This window comes from Typopeltis vanoorti, chromosome 17, assembly GCF_054136105.1.
Source record: "Typopeltis vanoorti isolate ZY-2024b chromosome 17, IOZ_Tvanoo_1.0, whole genome shotgun sequence".
Classification (NCBI taxonomy): domain Eukaryota; kingdom Metazoa; phylum Arthropoda; class Arachnida; order Uropygi; family Thelyphonidae; genus Typopeltis; species Typopeltis vanoorti.
In genome coordinates this window covers 48,990,357-49,017,245 of record NC_143565.1, presented here as the reverse complement: position 1 = coordinate 49,017,245, position 26,889 = coordinate 48,990,357, and the positions used below count along the sequence as shown (strand labels likewise).

Sequence of the window (26,889 nt, the reverse complement as noted above, 5' to 3'; positions counted from 1 at the left end):
TAATTAAAAATGGTTCCCACAGTTCAATGTTACAGAATCTTACAGTAAATATTCTTAAAGCAGAATTCTCTAATTCTCTCTTAGTCAACAAACACTTAATTCAATTATGAGGCAGTTATCACTTCAAGGGGGAAACACTTTTAAGTTCCATACTTCGGCTATTTTTAGTAGAACGCCACATTTAAAGTTAAGATATATATCGGGCGGAGCTAACTCTTATTTCTTCATGCTAGAATATAAAAAAATTGAACTGCTCTTACCGGGTTATATCCTTTACACATTGGATTCACTATAGGCACGCTTCAAACTGAAGTTAACTATCACTTTGAAGTAACACTATTCAAAAGGAATCTTCACTATATAACTGAAATATTAAACAGAGCTTCACAAGTCTTGACGCACTCGTTTTAGGTAATCTACTTAATCCTTGTTCTTCTATGCATTAAATTCAGCTTTGCACTATTCTTCTTCAAAACAATTGGAATTCGTCGTAATTTTAGAATTCCATATAAATATTCCAAATTGCCTATTAATTTCCCGGTTCTTTCCTAATCTATTTACGGCATATCCAAATCCCTTTACTGCCACCCGTTACTTTACTCCTTGCTGTCCTGAATGCTTCTCTCTTGTTTACTTTCGTTTTACAATAAAATACCTCCATTCTTCCTGCCAAAATCCGGTTCTAGCCAGTTCAGCTCATATCAACTCCTTCTCCCTTCGAATACCGTAGCTCACGCTCCACGCACGTGCTATCTAAAATTAACTCCGTTTCCTTAACAGCCAATCAAATGCATTCAGAAGAATTACATAAAATTACTTTCTCTTTCAGTAATGTTAATAAAAAAAATACATATCACAGTTCATATAATATACATTTAAATTTACTTACACACAGTTTCTTACAACATTTACACAGGAATTAATAAAATAAACTGAATGATATTTTAATACAGAGTCCTGTCAGTACCAATACATATTTTAGATTAATTATTTAAACAATAATAAACAGACTCCAAATAATTATATGAATAATAATTTACAAGTAAGAGACTAACAACAAATGATATTTACAAGTCTTGCTTATAACATGGTGGATTATGTTAAATGTGAATGAAGAATTAAAACATACAAAATAATTTCATTCACAATTTAACACTACTTAGGTGGTGCCTTTCGGAATTGTGTTATTATTCTATCAGCTTTGTACTGAAGATCCCTGTGATACTCAGGCAAAAATTATACTAATATATAATATTTTACGAGTTAATTCCGGTATTATAATTATTTAAACACACAATACTTCTCAAACCTCTCCTTAAATTCATTCACTATTAGAGCATGCACAACTAATTGTGGCAATCCATTCCACTTATTTACTACTCTTCAAGCAAAAAATCTAGTCTACATATCCTTACAAACCACATTCTTACAAAACTTCTAGGGGTGACCAATAGTTCTCTCTACTCATCATGAATTGAAAATTTTCTTTGTGTCAATCTTACAGAACCCTTTATAACTTATAAATTTGTATTATGCTGCCTCTTTTCCACTTGTCAAATAAACTTTACAACTTACACATCTTCAGCCTATCCTCATAGGGAGCATTCTACAGATCTGTCACTAGCTTGGTCACTCATCTCTAAATCTTCTCCACTACCTCCTGATCCCTAAGAAACCCAGGTGACCAAATCTGTGAAAGTACTGAAGATGCAGCTAAATCGGTCTGAAAAAGGATAACTTCTGTATCTTTACTTGTTAACGTGTTGAAAACACACTAACCAAGTAATCCTTCGAGCTATTTTACCAACTCTAACGATATGCACTTTGAACTTCAACTCTGTGCACCATTAACTAAGTCTCTAGCCTCATCAATTTCCTACAATACCATTAACGTGATAGACCATATGCAACCTTTTCAACCCAAAGAGCATAACCTTACATTTCACAACATTAAATTGAAAACTATTACCCTTCACCTACAATGCCAATTTATTTAAATCATCCTGCAGGCTATCTACACAACCTTTATCAACTATTGTCCTTCCCAGTTTTGTATTATCAGCAAACAAATGAATATTCTGACTTAAACCATTTCCTATATCATTTATATATACAAATTAAAGAGTAGTGGCACTACTCTTAGAATCCTAACTAGTACAGAACCCTATGGTACTCCATTAATCACTCACATTCTCCTAGATTCCATGGCACCATATACTACTCTCTAGTTTCTGTCTTTCAGCCATTTTCCCCCACTCATGATACCAGCTTTATATCCATTCCCATTTGTTCCAATTTATGTAATAGTTTTCCATGTGGTATTCTGTCAAATGCCTTTGCAAAGTCCAGCAATATCATAGTGTAACATTTCCTTTATCAAATTCTCTTATCACTATTATAAAATGTGAGTAAATTGCTAAGACAGGACCTACCTTTTACAAAGCCATGCTGTCCACCACAGAGTGTTGTAATCCTATCCAGGATTACAACTTTTCCAATATTTTAACCATAACTCCTGATTTATTAACCAGTCAGCAATTTGCTACTTCTGTTTTGAAGTAACCTTTACATACTATCTTACCCTCTTTCTACTCTGATGAGGGTTCAACAACTTCATCAGAGGCACTGCCAATTCTCTGCACATTGGCAAGCTCATGGTACAACATGCCATTCAGTTCCACTGCTGTGTTCATATTGATATTTTTCAATATGCTGAACACCTCCTGTTCATCCACTTCAATTCTAGCATCATTCTCTCTCATCAGCAACTTCAAAATCTTCACCTGGATACACACCTTTACAAAGTGATCAGAGCACAACTCAACTATTTCTTTGTTTCTGTCACCTTCTTACCATCAGCAATAATTAGTCATCCTTCCATAGTCATTTCTCCTCTTACTTGCTACATAACCAACAACACTCTTAAATTTACTTTGGCCTGCTTAATCTGATTTGGCTTTTCTTATCATACTGGTCACCCTTCTTGCCTAAATATACCCGACAAGAATGTGCAATCATTTGTCATCACATGCTTGTCTGAGAGGCAAACATGCACAAAATGATCTGTCACATCCCATTCCATATCATGTAAAAGTTCAATACAATACAATTTTTCTGATGCTTGGCATGAATGTGTTAAGTAATGTTATATGTACTTATTATGAGAATGCTACAGATATAGACATCAAAACTATTTAACTGAAAATTATTTTATTTCAACTTTATGTCTTTCAAAAATTATATCATGATTTCACACAGATAATCCAATATCATGAATCATTCTATGCAGATATATAAGGGTGTGTGAAAAGTTGTGATAATCACCATGAAGGAATTGAGGTAGAACCATGTAACTTACACATTATTCTACATATTCCCCATGAAATGTTATATGTTTGTTACAATGCTGCTGCATCATTTTTCAATCCTCTGGGAAAAAAATTCTTTCCCTTGTTGCACAAACCAGTCATTTTTGTTCTAGGTGTTTATCAGAACTTTTCACCCTCCCGTCGTATGTGTTGTTATATGGTAACCACTCATCTCATCTTCTTTATACCCTCTTTCACTTTGCGGTGTCGAGGGTTTATTAATCTGTGCAGTTAGCCTAGTGGCTGTGCACTTCGCAACCATATGCCTGGGGAAGGAGTGTCCTAGGTTCGATTTCTGGCGGTGACGTGATGAAGAATCTTCCTCAACCATAACCAAGTTAGCCGGTCTTGGGCATGGACAGTAGGGATTTTTCCCAGTTTATCCTGGGGGTTTTCATCCCACAAAACAGGCAAACTGACCTTGAGAACTCAACACTACAGGACATAGGATACACCAGGGAATAGGGCTGACCACCTTATCCTGTGAACGGTTTGAGGTCTGATGATTAATAAACCCTCAACATGGTAACCATTCTCTTTAAAATAAATGCAATAAGATATGAATATCTGTTGTGCTGGAAAAATTTTTAATGAAAGCCAGTCAGTGGAATCCTTGATTTGAGTACCTCAAGCAATTCAATTCATCATCATAATTTATTCATGTATGAATAGGAAAATATAATACAGAACTATTCATATAATAAAAACTCATGGGGATAAAGCCAATTACGTGAAAGTGAGCCAAGTTGCTGTTTTGTGCCAACTGGTTCATGAGTCTCATCTTTAAAAAGAAGTTTGTTTATGTATTGCCAAAACTGTTTTCTTGGTCTTCCTCTTCTTCTGTGTCCCATTAGTTACCTGTAGAGAGCAAGAACATTGAATGTTGGTGTCCTGTCCATCTTATCTGATTTTTTTGAAGTGCTTCTATTAGAAGTCTTTGTTAGCTTTCTTCGAGAATGATGGTATTAGGTATGTGATCTTGCCACATAAATCATAATATTGTTCCAGAACTATTGATGATATTAACTGCTTGCTGAGTAGTGATGTTCCATGCCTGGGTACTACATGCAAATATGGTTTGGCTGGTGGTTTGTGCAAATGAATTTTGGTATTTGTGCTGATAAGGTTAGATTTCCAGATATCAGTTAAGACTTTTATGGAACTGAAGAGCTTTACACATTCCTTTCACTATGTCAGTTAGGGTATCAGTGTAGGAAACAAGGTACCAAAAATCATTTACTTCTTCAAGAATATTGTTTAGCCTAATATCTCCTTCTATTCTATTTTTTAGGACGGGTTTTGCTGCTATTGACTGCCAACCCAATCAGTTCTGCACTTTTACATAAATTATCTAAATAATAAATTACACAGTAATTATAACTAAGTAATAACCACAGTAATTAACTTTAATGAAATAAAGGTACAAATATTTGGTACTAAAATTAACAGTACATCATCAGTGTAGACAACAAGCAGTTCAAAGGAATGGAATACAAAGTACATGACAGTTGGCAGAAAACCAATTAAAAACTGTTGCCGTGTGCTAGAAATTAATAGTAATAAAATATTATAAATAATTCTTAAAAATTATTTCTTTGATGATTACATAAGATAAGAATCTCTCAAACTTTTGGGAGAGAGAGAGCAACAATCATTTCAATTCAGATTTGGCCAATGTAAAAGGGCTTCGCAACTTTCTTTGAAAAGGCGTTCATATTTAAACTTGCATCTATGAAGAAGATGAGCTTTAACTCACTGGATATTGTGTTTAGTGTCAATACTATGTTGTGCCAGAAAAGACTTTTGAGGTTTCATGTATTTAATATAATACTGATGTTCATTCATTCTTTTTTTCAAAGAACAGCCTGTTTGTCCAAAGTATGTTAAATCACAATCACACGGTATCTGGTAAATGCCAGCTAATGATAGAGGTGCCAGTTAGTCTTTTGTAAATGGCAACAGGTGAGAAATTTTGTTGATAGGAAAATATGTGGGAATGAGATGCCAGAAATATAAGGGATTGGAACCCTGTGGTCTGTTGAAGAATCTTGAAGTGTTGGAACATAGGAGTCAATTATCTGTGGGATTTGATTAGGGTTGTAACCATTAAATTCCATTAACTTTCTGATAGTGAAAAGTTCTTGTTGTAAGCTTGAGGGAGAGGAGCACACTTTATGTGCTCTATTAATTAAAGATTATAAATTATCTAATGGTTCTGGGCAGTCTGAATCAGTACATCATCATCCGCAAAACAGAGACCTGCTTATGCAGGTTTGTCCTACTCTTCGAGAGTTATTCTGTACCCATTTCTAGTGAGTCTGAATGCATAATCAGGGTAATAATAAAAAGATATGGTGCCAAAAAGTCTCCTGAAGAACTCCAGTGGAAATAGAAAAGTTCTCATTAATCTCAATAATTAATGGAGGAGTGATCTCCTCCATTAATTAACAAGCTATACTACAATCAAACTGGTTTGTTAAAGTCTTTAACAAACCAGTTTGATTGTAGTATAGCTTGTTTCTTGTGTATAGTTGTATGCTCCAGAAGATGACCTTGCCATAAAGGTCGAAACGTCAAATGTAGATTTTAGTGATATTAAACTAAAGTTTTTATTCAAACACGGTAGTTGTCTCCATAATTTTCAAAAATGAATTCTGAACATCCTTGAGAAATCGATGAAGTTTAAGATTAAAGGAAGGTTATTGTCTTGTGTTACTTCTAGCAATTCACTTAATAAAGCTTATTCATTAACAAGAGAGCAGATCTTGTTTCAATCAACATCAAACAGGATGTTGATTGAAACAACATGATTTCAAAAAAGAATTCACTGAAATTAAATAACAGAATTTTATGCACAAATGACAGTTTCATTTTGTCACTGGTTAGGGGATGAATTTATTATATCTACAGGTAGCTCAAAGACTGAAATGTCCACCCCTAGAACATTTCGGTCCTTAAACTACAAATGTAATCCAGACATTATAAATCTGGTTAAAAGTGTGAACTGTGTGTATCAGAATTTTCCTTAAGTATGATAAGCTTGTTTTTTAAGAATAGAAAAGAAATTGTATTTTGAAAGAAAGCTAGAAAATATGAAATTAAGTACTCAAACACATTTACATTGTCTTTTATTGTGATATAATCATTATACATTGAAGTATAAATATATTAATTTTTTTTATATTTTCCTCCCATAATTTTTAGTTTACTATTCGTGGAATACTTAAAAATTCACAAAATATTTTTCTTTGTTCATAAAACAAATCTACAATTAATTCTTAAAAATATTTACAAATGAGATATTCTAATAGTATGTACAAATATTAAAGTGAGAGCATCATGTACTAGATAGAAGAGAAAAGAAGGGATAGAGATATTAATTTTTACATCGTTACAATCAACTGCATGTACCTTCTTTACATTGTATATATATATATCTATAACTTTCAAGGTTTAACCCTAAATTACTAACCCTGTGTATTTTATGACCATTATTTGTTTACAGAATCTAAGGAAAATCCTGATGTATTTTTTGGTATATTGGTGTATGTGAGAGGAGAAAATGTTTTTCCAGAATGAGACCTCGACTGGAAACTACAAAATTGATGGCATTTATGTATGTCTACTGACTAGTTATCCCAAGTGCAGACAGTCTGATAACGTGTGCATTCTCCACAATTAAAAAGTGGGTTTCATCGTGGGATATAAGGTGATAAAAGGACACAGTGGTGAACCTTTACCTGGAAATTTATCCCATAAAGCAGATAATATATTAGAACAAATTTTCCAAGATATATCATGGGTACACTAACCGAGTTTAGGTCTTCTCTCATATATACTCAACAAGCCTAAAGAAACTTCAATCATAACATGAGTATGGACAAATTCTACTTAACTTTAAGTTTTGGACAAAATGAAATATGAATTTATATCGGTTTTGGGATGAAAATAAAATTCAAAACCAAAAATACATATGTTTACATATGTATGAATCTTTGTCATTTTACTTTCATTAAACATTTTACTTTCAGTTTTTGCATATAGAGACAATATTTGGTGACTAGGCCATAATAATTCACTCAAAACTAAAACTAGGTTTGTTTTATCACTTATATATGCCTTATTTCACATGACTGCATCTGTTTTGTAATGCTAGTTACTAGCAACATAACTGCTAAACCTCTTCATGTTCATTGTAGATTTTTTTTTTTTTCACTTTTGCCAGAATAAAATTCAGGAACAAATAGAACAAGAAGTTTTAAAAATTAAATAATGTAATATGAAGAACATGAGAATGAATCTGAATTATATACATTCCCCTAATCAAGTCTCAACTTATAAACTGAAAAACAATTTAGTGTGTGCACTAAATTCTTTAGTTAAACACACACACACACCCACCCACCCACCCACAAATATACCTTAGTGTTTGTTGTTTTAGCATATGCTGTATATAAGGTGAGGATTTTTTTCTAATCAGTACAAAAAAAAAATAAATAAATAAATAAATAAATAAATAGTAATCCACAAATTAAAAAAAAAGGCATATTTCATTATGTTGCATATTAAATTTTATTTTAGTTGTTTAAAAATAGTATTTTGTGACTGAACCTTAAGAATAATATCCAAAGTTTTATTAAAAACGTTACACAATAAATCTGTTGATATTTAAAATTAGAAGTTTATTTTATATCAAACTGGATGATATAAACTAAACTAACGCAATTCAATAATAACAAAGTGCAGGATTTACCCTATATTAAAGTTACTTACCTCAACAGACATCTTTTCTTGTGTAGAGGCTTAAGTGCTGTGAGGACATTATGTTGGAGGTTTAATGGATATTTTACAACACTCAAAAAGAATTAAAATAGAATTTAATACTTCCTATATTTCGTCCTAGTCACTAGGACATCTACGGGGATTACAAAGACAATTAATGTAACATGCACACAAAAACTTACAATACTAAGCCCAACCACGTGGGTGACAATAAAGTCCTATCTAGGTGGAGCGCCCTCTAAGGGCAGTAGTAGGTGGCCTGGAATGTAAGGTGGGACCTCTGGTGATGACTGTTTCCCAAATCTTCGGAAGCTTAATGCAACTGTATTTGTTAAGATTTGGTTGGTTTCTGAGAGCTGCTGCTGCTTCTAAGAAAAGTCTCTCTTTCTTGAATTTGCTGTGGTGGAGCATGGTGGTTTTCTTCCATGATACTCTGTGGGTGGTGTCCAAAACATGGTCAGCCAAGCCTGAATGGCCATAGTTGTGTTTAACGATGTACGACTTGTGTTCCTCCAGGCGGATGGATGCTGATCTGCCTGTCTGTCCAAAGTACGCAAGCTTACAGGAACAGGGTACTTTGTAAACTCCAGGCAGAGAGAGAGGAGGGAGCTGATCTTTCGTAGAACGGATAAGGGTAGCCAGTTTGCGGTAGGGCTTATATGCTGTGTGTAGGTTATACTTTTTTAGTATCTTGGCTATTTTTTCCGAAGTGCCACGGATGTAGGGTATGGTGATGGCATTTTTAAATTCTTGTTGACGAGAGGGATGGGGAATGGGGGAGGAATTGATTATTTTTTTGATGCTGTGTTCGCTGTAGCCATTGGAGAGGAAAGTTCTGTGTATGTGGTTAAGCTCAGTAGTGAGGGCGGTTCCACTGGAACAAAGATTGTGGGCTCTCTTGGTAAGGGTTTTAATGATGCCATATTGTTGTGAGGGGTGGTGGTGGGAGAGTTTGTGAATGTATCTGCCTGTGTGTGTGTGGGTTTTCTGTATACAGTGAAGGCAAGTGTATCATTAGGCAGGCGTGTGACTAAGGTGTCTAGGAAGGGTAAACGATTGTTCTTTTCCTTTTCCATAGTAAACTGGATTCTTGGATGTAGGCTATTGAGATGACCGAGGAAGGAGTCTGTTCCCTCTATCTGCTTGTAGATTTTGTTATTCCAAGCGAAATACCCAGAGTTGATGGCGAAGGAAAAGAGATCTAAGATGTCAGAGGGAAAAACGTTTTCTAAGAGAGATAAAGTGTCAGTTAAGGGAATATTGGTAAACAAGGAGGAGATATCAAAGCTTACTAATATGTCTGTATTATTCAAGGTTAAATTTTCTGTGAGGGCTTTAAAGTGGGTCGAATTTTTTATATAGGAAGCTGAATTTCCAGTGAGGGGGGACAGAGAGTTGGCCAGCTGTTTAGACAGTCTGTAACAAGGTGCATTGGTGGCATCTACTATAGGCCTGAGTGGGGAATTAAGTTTGTGGATTTTTGGTAAACCGTATATTCGGGGGAACGGGAGCGGAAAGGTTTAAGTTTTTTCGTGCCGTCGGGGGGCCAGGAGGTTACTTTTTTAAGTAAGATTTTTAATTTCTTAATTTGCGTTTTTGTGGGGTCGTGTTCTAGCGGGATGTAAGTAGCGCGATCGAGGAGGATAATGTTCATTTTACGATTGTATTCGCTGGTATTAAGGACAACTGTGGCATTACCTTTATCCGCTCTGGTGATGACGATACTTTTTTCTTTGCGTAGTTTCTGGAGAGCCATGCGTTGGGAATAAGATAAGTTACTTTATGGAGGCGAAGAGTGAACGAGGATGTTGGCTACGTCGAGTCTGATGTTGTTGGCTACCTCCGACGGTAAGCGACCGATCCCCTGTTCGATGTTATCCATTACATCGAGCACCGGCACTTCTTTCGGGGCGACGGCAAAATTACGGCTCACCGGAAATTCAGCTTCCTATATAAAAAATTCGACCCACTTTAAAGCCCTCACAGAAAATTTAACCTTGAATAATACAGACATATTAGTAAGCTTTGATATCTCCTCCTTGTTTACCAATATTCCCTTAACTGACACTTTATCTCTCTTAGAAAACGTTTTTCCCTCTGACATCTTAGATCTCTTTTCCTTCGCCATCAACTCTGGGTATTTCGCTTGGAATAACAAAATCTACAAGCAGATAGAGGGAACTGCCATGGGCTCCCCCCTCTCACCCCCCATTGCCAATTTCTATATGGAAGATTTTGAAAAATGAGCCATAGACTCAGCCCCACTCAAACCTTCTATCTGGCTAAGATATGTAGATGATGTGTTCTCTATTTGGCCCCATGGCCCAGACACGTTAGACTCCTTCCTCGGTCATCTTAATAGCCTACATCCAAGAATCCAGTTTACTATGGAAAAGGAAAAGAACAATTGTTTACCCTTCCTAGACACCTTAGTCACGTGCCTGCCTAATGATACACTTGCCTTCACTGTATACAGAAAACCCACACACACAGGCAGATACATTCACAAACTCTCCCACCACCACCCCTCACAACAATATGGCATCATTAAAACCCTTACCAAGAGAGCCCACAATCTTTGTTCCAGTGGAACCGCCCTCACTACTGAGCTTAACCACATACACAGAACTTTCCTCTCCAATGGCTACAGCGAACACAGCATCAAAAAAATAATCAATTCCTCCCCCATTCCCCGTCCCTCTCGTCAACAAGAATTTAAAAATGCCATCACCATACCCTACATCCGTGGCACTTCGGAAAAAATAGCCAAGATACTAAAAAAGTATAACCTACACACAGCATATAAGCCCTACTGCAAACTGGCTACCCTTATCCGTTCTACGAAAGATCAGCTCCCTCCTCTCTCTCTCTGCCTGGAGTTTACAAAGTACCCTGTTCCTGTAAGCTTGCGTACTTTGGACAGACAGGCAGATCAGCATCCATCCGCCTGGAGGAACACAAGTCGTACATCGTTAAACACAACTATGGCCATTCAGGCTTGGCTGACCATGTTTTGGACACCACCCACAGAGTATCATGGAAGAAAACCACCATGCTCCACCACAGCAAATTCAAGAAAGAGAGACTTTTCTTAGAAGCAGCAGCAGCTCTCAGAAACCAACCAAATCTTAACAAATACGGTTGCATTAAGCTTCCGAAGATTTGGGAAACAGTCATCACCAGAGGTCCCACCTTACATTCCAGGCCACCTACTACTGCCCTTAGAGGGCGCTCCACCTAGATAGGACTTTATTGTCACCCACGTGGTTGGGCTTAGTATTGTAAGTTTTTGTGTGCATGTTACATTAATTGTCTTTGTAATCCCCGTAGATGTCCTAGTGACTAGGACGAAATATAGGAAGTATTAAATTCTATTTTAATTCTTTTTGAGTGTTGTAAAAAATCCATTAAACCTCCAACATAAAGACATCTTTTCTGATACCATACTCAAGATAATCATGGTAAATGAGAAGCATAAAATTAAGTTCTTGGAAGAGTTTTAAATATTAGTTGCAGGTATTAAAATCCTCTTGACTGCTGTGCAGCTACAAACTCAGGATAATCAATGAACCCATCTTTGTTTCTGTCATCCATGTCCAAAATTGGATCAATCATAATTGCTAATTCATTGTCTGAAAATAATTTATGACCACCACCACCTTGTCCTTGTGTTCTAGTGGTATCTGAATGGCTACTTTCTTCCACTAAAAAAGAAAATCACTTTTGTAAACTGGATCTTATCTGAAATGGATTGAAAATCTGCACACAGATAGCTCAAAGTTGTAGTATTTAAATTAAACTACCTCATTTTATATCAAATGGAATGATATAAAATAAGACAATTCAATAATAACTGTTAATAATAATAGACAAGACAATAATAAAGTGCAGGATGTTACCTATATTAAAGTTACTTGCCTCAACCGATCTTTTCTTATATCATACTCAAGGTAATCACAGTAAATGATAATCATAAAATTAATCATTCAGTGCAAAATGAAATATGAATTTATACTGGTTTTGGGATGAAAATAAAATTCAAAACCACAAATATATATGTACATAGTGTGTGTGTGTGAATCTTTGTCATTTTACTTTCATTAAACATTTTACTTTCAGTTTTTGCATATAGAGACAATTGGTGACTAGGCCATAATAAAGCAGGTAATAAAATGGCACAAGATTCACTCAAAATTAAAATTAGGTTTAGTTTATCATTTATATATGCCTTATTTCACATGACTGTATCTGTTTTGTAATGCTAGTTACTAGCAACATAACTGCTAAGTTAACAGACGGTGTGGTGTGGAATGAGTTTGATGGGCGAAAGGACTTATACAAGGTGGATGGCCTGCATTTGAATGGACTTGGTGTGCGGAGACTGGAAAAAGTGTTGCTGAATGAAGTGAAAATGGATGTGCAGGACCAGGGAAACTAAAACTACCAAGGAGGGGGGGGTGGATATGCGGACATCAGTGAGACAGTTGAGTGTAAAAATGCATATAATGTACCCGAGCCAGCACTAAGGACAAAAAATGGGAATGGGACATTTAGAATAACGCACCAAGATAGGGGTGGGACAAAGGGATGACTGCATTTCATGTATACTAATGCCAGGAGTATTAGGAACAAGAAGGAAGAATTTTTGGTCTTGATTGGTTCTTCATGGCCACAGGTTATTGGCATTAGTGAAACATGGCTGACGGAAGATGATATAGTTAGTGGGATAGAATGTGTAGGTTATAGTGTGTTTAGGAGGGACAGAGAATATAATGGGGGAGGGGTATTATTGATGATAGCTGATGAACTGCAGCCAAGGAGAATTGAAGTTGTATCGCAGTATAGTGAAAGGAGCTCATCTGAGGCTATTTGGTGTGAGATTGAGACTGGCAGAATAAAATATACAGTTGGATGCTGCTATAGACCAGGTGATGGAATAGATGGTGGAGATAGTATGCATAAAGAAATTGATGAAATGAGTGGAAGGAGGGTAATTATTATGGGGAATTTCAACTATAGTAACATTGATTAGAAGGATGAGAGGACACATGCGAGGAAGGAAATGGATTTTATTCAATTATTAAGGGATAACTATCTGAGACAGTATGTAATTGAAAATACTAGGGGTGTGAGCGTGCTTGACCTGGTAACAGCATCTCAGAATTTGACTGTAATGAATATGACCATGTTGCAATCTATTGGTGAGAGTGATCATAAGGTCTTGACCTGGGAGATGGCTAAAGGTGTGGAATTTTCGATCAAGACAGGGTATATGTGGACTTACCATGCTGGCAAGTATGACAAGCTTAGGAGATTGCTTGGATCGGTAACATGGCACGTACAACTGCAAGGGCTGGACATCGATAGAGCATGGGAAGTGGTCAAGGAGCATTTACAGGAGGTTATGGCTGATTGTATACCTAGGGTCTGAATAGTAAAACAAGTAGGGTTTAAATGGATGAATAACACCATTAAGCTTGAGCTGCAAAAAAAAAAGAAACAACTGTGGAGGGAATTTAAAGAAAGGGTTGACCTGCAGGCACACAAATGGTATAAAGTGCAGGCCAGAAGGGTAACGAGTGTGGTAAAAAAAGCGAAAGCAGATTATGAAAGGAAACTAGCTATGTAAGCAAAAGAGAATCCCAAACAGTTCTTTCAATATGCTGCAAGCAAGAATAAAACTGTACACGGCAAAATGATTTTAAGGAATGACAATGGTAAGGAGGTCACTGAATCAGTCAATATAGTGGAGTTACTGAGCGAGCACTTTGCAAAAGTATATCATCCAGGTGGTGACACTGAAGAAATGAAGGAACCATTAGTTTATATGGGAATTGTGATGAATGAAGTGGAGGTGAATAGTCTATTACAGAACCTTAATGTGAATACATCTGTGGGATTGGATGGTATACCGGCACGGGTCTTGCGTGAAGCGGGCTAAAGAATTATCAGTGCCCTTGACCATGTTGTTTAATCTGAGTCTCGGGTCTGGTTTAGTCCCGAAGGTGTGGAAAGAGGGAAAAATAGTTTCACTGCATAAAGGAGGATCCAAGACTACGGTTGCAAATTACCGACCTATCAGCATATCAGGAGTCGTTGTCAAGGTCTTGGAGAAAGTAGTCAAGGGAAAAATACAGGTTTGATGGATTGATGAAAATGAGATATTGTACAGGGGACAGCATGGTTTTGTGAAGGGTGGATCATGCCTCAGTAACTTGCTCAAGTTTTATAACAAGGTGACGGCTGAACTGGATAAGGGTAATGGGTTTACAGTGATACTGCTGGACCTAGCAAAGGCGTTTGACAGGATACCACATGGAATTCTAATCTGTAAACTACAACATATGGGAATGGATATAGGGTTGGTGAGGTGGATGGTTGATGGAGAGATATCAAAGTAGTTTATTCAGGAGTAGAGTCCAAAAGGCGGCCTGTGACTAGTGGTGTACCACAGGGTTCTGTTCTTGGACCACTGCTGTTTAATCTGTTCATTAACGATATAGGGAAGGATCTAAGTGGAACAGTTCAATTGTTCACTGATGATGCAAAGTTGGGTAGGGCGATAGCGAATGCAGAAGATGTCAAAATCTTGCATGATGGCTTGGATAGATTGGAGTTCTGGGCTAAGGAGAATAGATGTCAATTTAATGTGATAAAATGTAAGGTTATGCATTTTGGGGTGAAAAGATTAGCAGCAGTATACCACATTGGTGGAACTGTACTCCAGGAGATTGATGAGGCCAGGGACTTGGGAGTGTTGGTGGATAGGGAGATGAAGTTTAGGGGGCACATTGCAAAAGTAGCTAAATCAGCTCATCAACTCACTTGGTTGTTGAAAAATACCTTGACGAGCAGACACAAGCAAGTTATTGTACCTCTGTACCGAGCCTTGATAAGACATCATCTCGACTACTGTGCCCAGATTTGGTCATCTCGGTTCTTTCTTGATGGGGAGGAGGTGGAGAGGATCCAGAGGCGAGCGACTAAGATGATAGTAGGTCTATGGAATGAACCATATAAGAACAGGTTGAAGATTTGTAGGTTGCAGAAACTAGTTGATAGGCAGAAAAGGGGAGATATGATTGAGACATTCAAATTGCTAAAGGGATTCTACAGGATTAATTCAGAGGATATTTTTGAGATCAGGACTGGTGGTGAGAGAACTAGGGGACACCTATGGAAGCTGGACAAGAGTGTGGTTAGCAGGGGTGTTAGAGCTGGGTTCTTTACTTTTAGAGTGGTAAATGAGTGGAATAAGCTGCCAGAGTCTGTTGTGGGTGCTATGATGGTGAGCGAGTTCAAGGCAAGGTATGATAGATACTGTGAGAATGTCGTATAGTTGTGTGGACATGATGTTTAGGGCCTACCTCGATGAGTCTAAGGACTCCCTGGAGTCGCCCGAAATAATAATAATAAAAAATTCAGGAACATATAGAACAAGAAGTTTTAAAAAATAAATATTGTAATATGAAGAACATATTACAATATTTTATACATTCCCCTAATCAAGGGGAATGTATATATACATTCCCCTAATAAATGACTCGAAACAGTAATGCAACCAGGGAATGAAGCAGAGAAATAGCAGATATCTCGCTTGGTATTCTTATAATGTCAGATAACATGCTGTTAACCATGGCTGTGTAAGTATTATGCAAAAGAAAACATCAATACTAGGTTATAAATTAAAGATGTCAAGAAATTATATTATTGGTTTAATCCTTATCTAAGTGTAAGCAAATAAAGTTTGCACCTGAACTATTTTCAGGACTGGGCAACTCATATAAAGAAGCTAATGACTTCACATCACTTGCCTTAGTATCTCATAAAGCAAAGCACATATCCTTACAGACATGTATAATGCTATGCATTATGGGAAGGGTCGCTACTCAGATTGTAAACCTTTTGGCTAATTGTATATGGAAATATGACTTCTGCATTACTTCAACTTTGGTAGCACCCCTGGGTCTGGCTCCCACTGATGAGACCTCAATAAAGGTTGAAACCAGTCTGGGTAGTGACCTTTCCCATAATGCATAGCATTCTACATGTCCATAAGGATACGTGCTTTGCATTATGGGATACTAAGGCAAGTGATGTGAAGTCATTAGCTTCTTATACAAGTTGCCCAGTCCTGAAAATAATTCACGCAAACTTTGTTTGCTTACACTTGGATAAGGATTAAACCAATAATATAATTTCTTGGCATCTTTAATTTATACTATAACCAACTGGAAAAACTTCTAACACTAGGTGATGATCGAACTGATAAGTGGATAAACAATATCCACAGTATACTTAGGAGCACCAGTGAGGAGGAGTTCAAGTATGTTTAGAGACAGGCTACAGTTATCTGGTATTCTAATGCAGGCATGGCATGCAAACAATTTTTGAGATAATTATTGATAGCAAATACCTTGACATTTCTGTGTGCTGAATCATTGTCGTTGGAAAGAATAGCCACATGCATTGCATGAATATTAAGTTTTTCAAAGAAGACGACTTTACTATTAGGAAAGTGGTACTAGAGAAAATCAATGTTTAAAGAAAGGAAATTGAAAGTACAGAATAGTTGGTGGAATGAGAGATGCAATTAATTTGATAGAATGAAGCAAAGAGATTCCAGAGCAGATCAAAAACAGGAGAGTCAAAGTATTCTCTGATGCAGGATATTAGAATGAACACGTGTGTCAACTTTGAGATGGCAATTTGTTTAGAGCAGTCAAAAATAAAATTTCTGACTTTAAACCAGCTAGGAAACTGTCTTTCTTCACATCATCTACAAAGGATACATTACCACCTTTTTTCTTACCAGGTGCCTATCAAGTGTCCTGATCATGCCATCTTTGCTATTTTGAACAGACTGGCCATTCTACCTTGAATACAATCGAAGAACATCAAGACTATGTTACATTTTTGAATCCGTCAAGTTTGATCTTGCTTCTCACACTGTTGACACTAGAAACAGAGTTCTCTGGAACCAGACAAAACTTCTCCATTCCAGTAAATTCAAATTTGATCATTCCTTGAAACATGTGAAATTCTACAAAATTATCCGAACCTCAACCGATCGGACATGCTAATCTCTAGGTTTTGGGAAGTGATCACTATTAATTGTTCATAAGTGGTTGTTTTTAAATTAATAATTATTTAAAATTTTTTTTTATCTACACAACTTTTTACAACTGTTCCTTTGAACTCTAATAGTATAATATCTATACTTCAGCTGTGACTGGGACATGAGCTAGTATACGCATGATTTATGACTCATTATTATCATTCATGTTTTGAATATAGTTAATGGTTTGCCTTCCTGATGATATCTATGACGTTGGATGAAATATATTGGAGTTTTTGAATAAAATTCTATATATTTTTTGTTACATTTGTAAATTGTGAAAGTTCTTTAAATTTGTGAGATATGGTATGTGCACAATGTGTCAGAAAATTTAAGAGATTTAGATGGAAAGGGAAAATGATGAAAAGGTATGTGTCAAGAATGTTCCAAAAGAGTGCTTGAGTTGAGAATTGTGTGCCAAAAGCAAGATAGTGGAGTTCAGTATAAGTGACAGAGAGTGGAAAAATGATGGAAGAGCAATCTGAAAAAAAGATAAAGAAATAATCGAGGAAGAAAAGGGAGAGAGTTCATAATTATGGAAGGTATGAATAATTTGAAAGGTGATTACAGAATGGAAGATGATACAAAAAAGATGTATGCAATGAACTGAAAGAAAGAAGCAAAAAGGAAGAGTGAGAGAGTGAAGAAATATGACCTAATTTTCCAAGTTCACTGTTATACTGGCTACAGTACAATAGTGAACTGAGAAGAAGGGGTATGATTGTAAATAATACAATCAATGCAGTAGTTGTAGCAGGAACGGTGTGCTGTTTATAAATATATGGGATGAATTTGAAAGATGAAATTACATATATATGACTGAACTTGAATATGCATGGATTTAGACATAGGTGCATGGAAAAATTCTTGTCCAGAGAGAGAACAGGTGAAGACTCAAAGAAATTAGGTCAGTGGGAAGCAAGCATGAGAGTGAGTTTACCAGAATGATCAAGGAATGATGAAAGTCTCAGGTCTGAAGCTGGAATGGAGCAATTATTAAAATATGAAGGGATACTATAAGGAATATTATATTTTTAATGAGAACAGACAGAAGAGGATGAGAGAGTAGTACTGCTGATGACAACAGAAGAACTGCAACCAACAAGAGCAAAAATTCAATAGAAGGGAAAGAGAGAAGTAATGGAAGGCAATGTATTTGAACTACCTAGTGTGAGACAGAAGCCAACAGGAAATAATAACTGCTTGCTGTTAGGGCCGATATGGTGTAAAGGAAGCAGTACATGAATCAGCAAAATCAGCTCACTGATTATAAGATGAGTAATTATTATTGGAGATTTAACTATGGGAAAGAGGAAAAGACCATCAGGTGGAGGGGAGGAGAGGAAAGGAAACAGACCTTATGTAGCTACTGGCAGATAATTACCTAAAGCAGTGTGTGATAGAGAGGACCTTGAGTTTGAGTGCAACAAATCTGGTGATACAATAACACGACTTGTTGATAACCAAAGCAGTCCATATGATCACTCTCTGAATGAAGAGATCATGCAAGATTTAACCCAACTAAGCATATGAAATTTTCATTTAAGTGGAACAGAGCCAGCTTGGAAACTTTTTTCACATGAGATCTGCTGTAGATCTTGATTAAAAAAATCCATGAGTTGTTGACAGTTCTCCAGATGTCAAAGAAGCTCACTGTAGATGACCCTCTCCATTACATTGGACATATCACTTTTTGGAACTGGCTGTATGTGGACTTGATTCCATGCTGTAGGGTGGATGCAGCTGAGTATAATATAGTGTAGAGATGATAAAGAAATCCATCAGGAATGAAAAGTCTTTTTTGGTTTTCAGGTAGTTAGTTCAAGATTCTTCTGATGTCTTTCTAGTGGAAGGATATAGGATGCAATGATACAGGAAGACATGTGATGCAATGTTCCAAATAAAGGGGATTAGCCTTTGTCATCAACGTAGGAATTGGATGAGAAGAATGATGCCAAAAGGTCAGCTTTATCTTTGGGTGATTTTGCAAGATTACCATTGGAATGAGAAAGAGGTGAAAGCAAAGATGGACAAAAGTTGTGCTCAACAGCTTTTGCAAAGGACCAGAAGTCACAACTACCAGTGGCACAAGTGGGGAGTTTTACATTTAACCCTTTCAAAGTCAGACTTAGTCCTTTTAATGAAACTGGAGGTTTAGTCTCAAGCCACTTACAATGTTTTCTTTTCTTGGCTGAGCCCAACACATTTTTTTTTTAGAAAACTATGGCTTAGATGAGAAATTTGAACACCGTGGGGAATGAAGGCCATCTTCTTTCTACCATGAATATCATCTATAGCAAGATCACAGCATGTATTTGGATGTGGAGAACAATAGTCTAACCATGGAAAGCATAGTAAAAATCTTGGAAATATTCCCACTTAGCACTGTTGTAGTGCCAAAGTACATGAAGTTGTGAACAGCAAAGAGTTGAGAGTTTCCACTACAAATGAAACTTGAATGAGATGATTTGAGTTATTAAGAGGATGGGTCACCTCAAAAGTGTACCTGAAAGGAAAGCTACTTAACACCCAGTGTTGGGAAAGTAGAGGATTGTCAGAAATGGCTGGGAGATAAGGCAAATACCTCTGTTGACTTCATCCATCTTGATTAGTGGGAATGGAAAAAAAGGGAGTCAGATGCAGTTGTGGACATCCCAAGGGGTGGAAAGAGGGGAAAATAGTTTCATTTCATAAAGAAGGCTCCAAAACAAATGTAGCAAATTACCAACTGATCAGCATATCAGGACTCATTGTCTAAGTACTGGAGAAGCTGGTCAAGAGCAAAATACAGTAATGGATAGATGGAATTGGAATACTGTATGGGATGGGAAGGGGGGGGGGGACATGGTTTGGTGAAGGGTAGGTCATGCCTCAGTAACTTGCTCATGTTTTATACTACAGTAACAACTGAGTTGGATAAAGGTAATGGGAAAAGGAAATAGCAGACCATCCTCAGTGGTCTGCTATTTCCAGACTGAAAATATTTGGTTAATTAAATATCTTTCTTGTGTTTACGTGCATATATCATTCAGCCCTAATCAAAGTTACAAGAAGCATTCTGATAAGATTTTTTTGCCAATGAGAGCATCCGTGTTAGGTAGAAAGCAACCCAAATGTGAATGCAAAAGGTAGATCTATTATAATGTGTTCCGTCTCACTGCTCTGTATATCTATTACATTGTCTTCTACAATATTTCTGCTATTGTTACCTTTAAAAAGACTCTAAAAAACAGGCAATAATAACAGCTTTCAAAGTGTTCATTCTGCTTTTGTTTTTTCCCGTTATTGTTAAAGATATCAAAGAACCGTTTTTAATGCTGTATGAATTTATGAGCAGTTAAAGCAACTTTTATATGCCATAAATCACTATTCTTATTTAAAGCTGTAATGATAGTACTTGCAGTACAAAAAAAAAAAAAAAAAAAAATATATATATATATATATATAAATATATATATTTTTTTTTTTCTGATAAAGTTTAATGCAGAAAAGTAGCAAGAGAACACTTTTGAACTCAGAAAGGAAAGGGTATAAAAAATGTTGTTGTTTTTTAACTTGGCACTAATCTTTGTGAAATTAGCAATTTTATAACTTCATGATGGCAATCTTCAGTTTGAATATCTAATTTGGATATTAAAAATAAAAAAAGCATAAAGTCTAGCAGCATGCCTAGAGAAGTGTTATCGCTCTGGAGATCAGTACAATGTTTCACCTGTGTTCATCATGGTTAAAGCATTTAAGGAGCAAAGCTATATATTCTCATAGGATTCATGGAAGTGGCATATGCTACTAAAAAAAGAGGGAAATTTCATTTTAGTGTGTAGAAGACAGCCTTCAAACTAAGCTTTCATTCATCTATAAATAAACAAATGCCACTATTCGTTATCATTTTTCTCTCCAATAATTTCATTAATATCATTGCAAAACATAAAATTACCGCCTCATAGGAAAAGATAATTAAAATAAAAAGATGATTTCAAGTTGATTATGTAATACAGAAATAGAGAAGAATTTTATTTCATAACTTCAAATTTCAATTTAAAACCAAAAAATAAATCTATCCTGTATATATAAAATGATAAGCCTTTTTATGTCATGTTTTTTGAAATGTTTTGAAACTCTGGGGCTACTCTGAGTGTTGAGTCTTCAAAATTCGAGTCATCAGAATTCAAGGAGAACTGGCCTACCAGTCCGGAACATGGGGGGGTTGGGCACTGTAGGCACCAGGGGGGGCATAGCCCCCCCAGTAGATAGATAAATAAATAAATTCTACTGGCTGCCTCTATTGCATACCATCCATTTTTCAAAAAATGATATTTTATATTTGTCTAGCACTGTGAATAATGTAAAGAGAAAGTAAATCACCGATCCCGAGTGATTTTTAAAAATTTAATTAAATGATTATTGTATACAGTGGAACACCTCGGTTGTCGAACTTAATTCGTTCCCGAAGGCTATTAGGAAAGCGAATTGTTCGAAAAGTGAATCCATTTTCCCATAAGACAATGTAAAATGGATTAATCTGTTCCCGAACTCCAGATGATTGTTTATTTAAACCTTTACAACAGTACCTCATGCATAAGATCGTATACAAACATAATGAAAATGCATAAAATCTTACATAAAAAGAATAAAGACAATAAATAGATAAAATAAAAAAGAAAATTTAACTTCACTTTAACTATACATACGGAGGAGAGTTGATGGCGTAAATGGAAGGAGGTGAGTAAGGAGAGTCCCCTTCCATAAAAACATTAGGTTACTGTCCTGGGGTTTTTTCTCTTTCTCTTTTCTGTCTCTTGGCACCACTCGACTCTGCTTGAGACACACACTGGGTCTCTGTCTCACGAAAAACCTGTCCAATGACATTTGTTTTCGCCTGCGTTTTAAAATGTTTCTGAAGTGAGACATGGCACTGTCATTGAAATGGTTTATGATGCGGTTTGCTACAGCTTTGCGAGGGTGATTGCCACAAAACTTTGCACCTCACCCCATTTTGCACACATTTCTTTGATCAAAGAACTAGGAACATCCTCAATCCCTTCCTCTGTGTCTGAAGACATTTCCTCCACCTCTGTCTTTTGCTGCTCCTTCTGAAGGTGTTCCAGTTCTTCTGTGGTGAGTTCATTCCTGTGATCCTCCACATCAGCATTGTCAACTTCCAAGCCCATGTTTTTGCCCAGAGACACAATATCATCGACAAGAGCAACATGCTCAGCCTCAATGTCTCTGTCTGCTACACAGTCTGGCCACAATTTCATCTAGGCCAAGTTCATTGTCCTGTAAGTCACTTGCACCCAGGCTTTGTCAAGGATACTTAAGCAATGGAGGATTTCGAAGTGATTTTTCCAGAATTCTCCGAGTGTTAATTCTGTGTCAGAGATCACTTCAAAACACCTTTGAAACAGTGCTTTGGTGTAGAGTTTCTTAAAGTTCTAAATGACCTGCTGGTCCATGGACTGAATTAGAGAAGTTGTGTTTGGGGCGGCAGGTACTTCACTGGGATAAAATCAGACTCCTCCACTAACTCGTCCTCCAAGCCTGGAGGGTGAGCAGGAGCATTGTCCATCACAAGAAGGCATCTAATTGGCAATTTTTTTTCTTGAAGGTATTTTCTCACACTTGAGGCAAAGACTTCATGGATCCACTCAATAAACAATTGCCTGGTTACCCAAGCCCTACTATTAGCCCTCCACATAACAGGCAATTTACTTTTCAACACGTTCTTTTTCTTAAACACCCTCGGATTCTCAGAGTGGTACACAAGCAATGGCTTGACCTTGAAATCCCCACTTGCGTTTCCACATACCAAAAGAGTCAGCCCGTCCTTCATTGGCTTGTGTCCTAGCAATGCTTTTTCCTCCTGAGTGATGTAGTTCCTCTTTGGCAATTTTTTCCAAAATAGGCCAGTTTCATCACAGTTGAACACTTGTTGGGTAAGAAAACCCTCAGCCTTTACATAGTCACCAAATTCTTGCACATATTTCTCAGCAGCTTCTCGGTTTGAACTCGCAGCCTCCCCATGCCTAACCACACTATGTATGCTGCTTCTCCTCTTAAATTTCTCGAACCACCCTCTACTAGCTTTGAACACATCAGTATCAGCACCCGTACCAGGATTTTTCTTTAACAGGTCATCATGTAATCGCCTCGCTTTTTCACAAATTATAGCCTCAGAAACATTATCACCAGCTAACTGTTTCTCATTTATCCAAATCAGCAACAATTTTTCCACTTCTTCAATCGTCTGCGATCTTTGTTTAGTAAGAACTTTAAATCCTCTTGCAACATCAGCTCTCTTGATCGTCTCTTTATTTTTGAGTATTGTACATATCGTTGATTTCACCATACCGAATTGCATAGCAAGATTCGTGACACGAACGCCATTTTCATGTTTGGATATGATTTCTTTTTTTATTTCTATCATGATTCTAAAAACTTTTCTTTTCATTTTGCTGCTATCACTATTCTTCTGCGGCCCCATGGTGGCTTAATTAATAATAATTTATGAAAAAAAAAAAAAACACAAAGAAAATCAAGAAAACTCACTGCAAATTCGAGCAGGTGTCTGCATTGAATGAAGGCTGCCACGGAACTGACGCTTTCCCGCCTTACAGCTCAGCATGCGGAGCACATGGTTGCTGTTTGCCTGTTCGGGAACTGGGGCGTTTTTTGTTCGGAAAATATGTTCTCGAATTGTTCGAGAACAGAGGCATTCGACAACCAAGGTTCCACTGTATTTTATTCAAATCTGAGTTAAAATATCCTCAGCAGATCAAATTTTCAGAGAGGGGGAGGGAGGGAGGGAGAGTGGATAAAATGAAAGAAATGTCAATATTCAAAATTTTCCATTATGCAGTGTAAAGCATTCTGCACAGCAGTATAATAATATTGGTACCTTGCAGTGTTAGAATTCTTCCATGTTTGTTAGCCAATAATTTGTCCATTGTCAAAATGATGTTAAAGAATAAGGAATGACTATCACTTTTATATGACAAAATATACGTAAGTAAAACAAAAATACTTATAGAATTTTGTTTTTATTTATGTATATTTTATCATGAGTTTATGTATAATATTAAGAAATGCATTAAAACCAAATTTCTCTGTATACCAATTATAAGGTAAAATATATAATAATATAATTATCAATTATATTCTGAAGTATTTTGCTATAATTATAAAGCAAAATACATTAGTAGTTTTAATTATCTTGATATTATTTGAAGTAAACTTTCACTTACTGTGCCAATGAATGAGAGACTTGATCAATTCACAGCCATCTAATTTGTTATTGTTATCGCTATCATGCAGTTTAAAATAATGAAACTGCAATTCTTCCTCGGACATCTTCGACAAATCAGGCTGATCTACCACACCGTCAAGATGTTCTTTAATGTGTCTTAAGGTAAAAATTGATTAAATAATCAAATATTATATAATACTCTTTCACGGACAATCATATTCATTTTTTTAACAATGAAAGATCATTAAGTCAAAGAACAAAATATTATTATTATTTTCCAGGCCTCTATGGAGTCAGAAGACTCACCACAGGGGCTAAACACTCATACACCATTATATTCCAAAGCAGATTTCAAAAGAATGAAATGTTAGGCCTTTCGGTCCCATGCTAAGACTGTTCAGTGTAACTTCTAGCCATCCCTGTTCTCACTTTCCTTGCAACTTGATGGCACCATGGTAACCTTACTCAAAGAAAACACAGACCTCTTGGAATCAGTTTTTGATTCCGAGTCTTGCTTGCACGACGAAGGCAATCATCTCCCATACTACAAAGTGCCTACTGCATGCCTCCACTGAACTTTCTCCAGAAGGACATCGTCAGGAATACCTTGATTAATCCCATACTAATAAGGTCCTGGTCCTGATAACATTCCTCTAGTTGTGCTCCAGGATTAACATCCATCCTGTATTGCCTATATAAGCTATCGTATTCTACTGGCATCTACCCAACAAGCAAATCATCTACAAGCCTACATCCAGTCTGTACCCAAAAGAGGGAGACAAAGTCAGCCATCATCCCATTGCTCTCAACTTAGTACATTCAAAAGTGATGGAGAAAATTATCAACAATCACCTTCTTCGCTACCTGGAGACTCAGCAGTTCATTAGCAATCAGCAATTCTACAGCTAACCTCCTAGTTAATCTCACCCACCTTTGGACACTAGCCATGGAAAGATTTGGAGAAACCCATGTTACTGCTCTTGGTTTCAAAGGCATTCGATCATATATGACATCAGGGCATCCTTAACAAGCTACCATTTTATGATCTCTGTCCTGCACTTGTGATTCAATTGCAGTTTCCTCACTTGTTGTTTGAATACCATGGAGGACACTTTCTCTCATTAAATTTCTCTATAAATGTGAAGCCCCCCCCCCCCCCCCCAGGGTGACTTCAAATTCTATTCACAGCTTTGCTGATGACAGTACTCTTCATTCCAGAATATTGTTGTTCCCGCATTTGGGGTAGTGCACCCAAGACCTCCTGATAATATTCAGAAGTGGGAAATTTGCTTAATAGATAACCCTGTCCTCACAGACTCCTTTCAATCACTTTCCCATGGGTCCTCTGTTTCTGCACTATGCCTTTTCTATGAGTACTTTCATGAACACTGCTCCTACGAATTGGTCACTGCCATTCTTCCACTTTCTTCTATGTAAAACTAGAGTAGCCACTAGCCAACATTCATACAGTGTCCAATACCATACATACCAAACCAACTTCTCATCATCTTCCTTCATTCCATTCACCTCTATTATTTGGAACAATCTCCCCATACTGTTTTTTTCCCACTGAGTACAACCTCCAGCTCTTTAAGAAAAATGTCAATAGGCTATCTCTTTCCCCTTAATCACTTATCCACACATCACACTGTAGTGTTATAGGTCCTGTGATCTTTCATATGTGTGGGAGGTTGTAATAATAATAATAATAACAAAAATCTATCACACTTTCCATAGAAAAGGTACAGCATTGTGACAATGCATTCCATTTATTCACCATTTCCTGTGCAAAAAAAAAAAAAAACTCTTTTTCACTTCCTTACTCAAATGACTTTTGTACAGGTTCTTCTTATCAATTAATATGTCACGGTCATATCACTCCTTTTTCTATTATTTACCAAGCTCTGCAAGACATTTCCTTAATCTGTCCTCACACTTAATATTCCAGAGTCCTGAGACAATTTTAGTTGCTCACCTCTAGATGATCTCTCTCTCTAATGTTTCTTTCTAATCAGGTGAACAGATCTGTTTAATAAATCCAAATATGGCCTGATTAGTGCCTAATACAGTGGAAAGTTTTTTGAATTATATCAACTTTTTGGGTAACCTTTACAACATAGCCACTGAACTTCAACTCCCTATCGACCAAAATCTCCAGATTCTTTGCCTCTTCCACCTCCAGAGCAGAGCTTCAATATCATAAACCTTGTTCTGTTTTTCTGGCCAAAGTGCATGACTTTACACTTAGCATCAGTGATATGATATCCCCATTTTTAAACCCAAAGTAATAACTGAATATCTCCTTTCAAACCACAAATTATACCACTAAGATATATAAAAATTAAACAATGGTCCTAGCACAAAATCCTAAAGTA

General features: G+C 36.6%; 1 protein-coding gene across 1 annotated transcript in view; it reads right to left on the bottom strand.

The window, feature by feature from the left end:
• Positions 1–11,550: 11,550 nt before the first annotated feature.
• Positions 11,551–26,889, bottom strand: part of LOC150097371 (multiple coagulation factor deficiency protein 2 homolog) — a 67,317-nt gene continuing 51,978 nt past the window's right edge. The window contains exons 3-4 of the mRNA XM_090407531.1: positions 24,513–24,670; positions 11,551–11,854 (exon numbers count right to left, since the gene is read on the bottom strand). Of these exons, the coding sequence (XP_090263657.1) occupies positions 11,670–11,854; positions 24,513–24,670 (343 nt within the window). The 3' untranslated portion in view covers positions 11,551–11,669. The remainder of the gene's footprint in view (positions 11,855–24,512; positions 24,671–26,889) is intronic.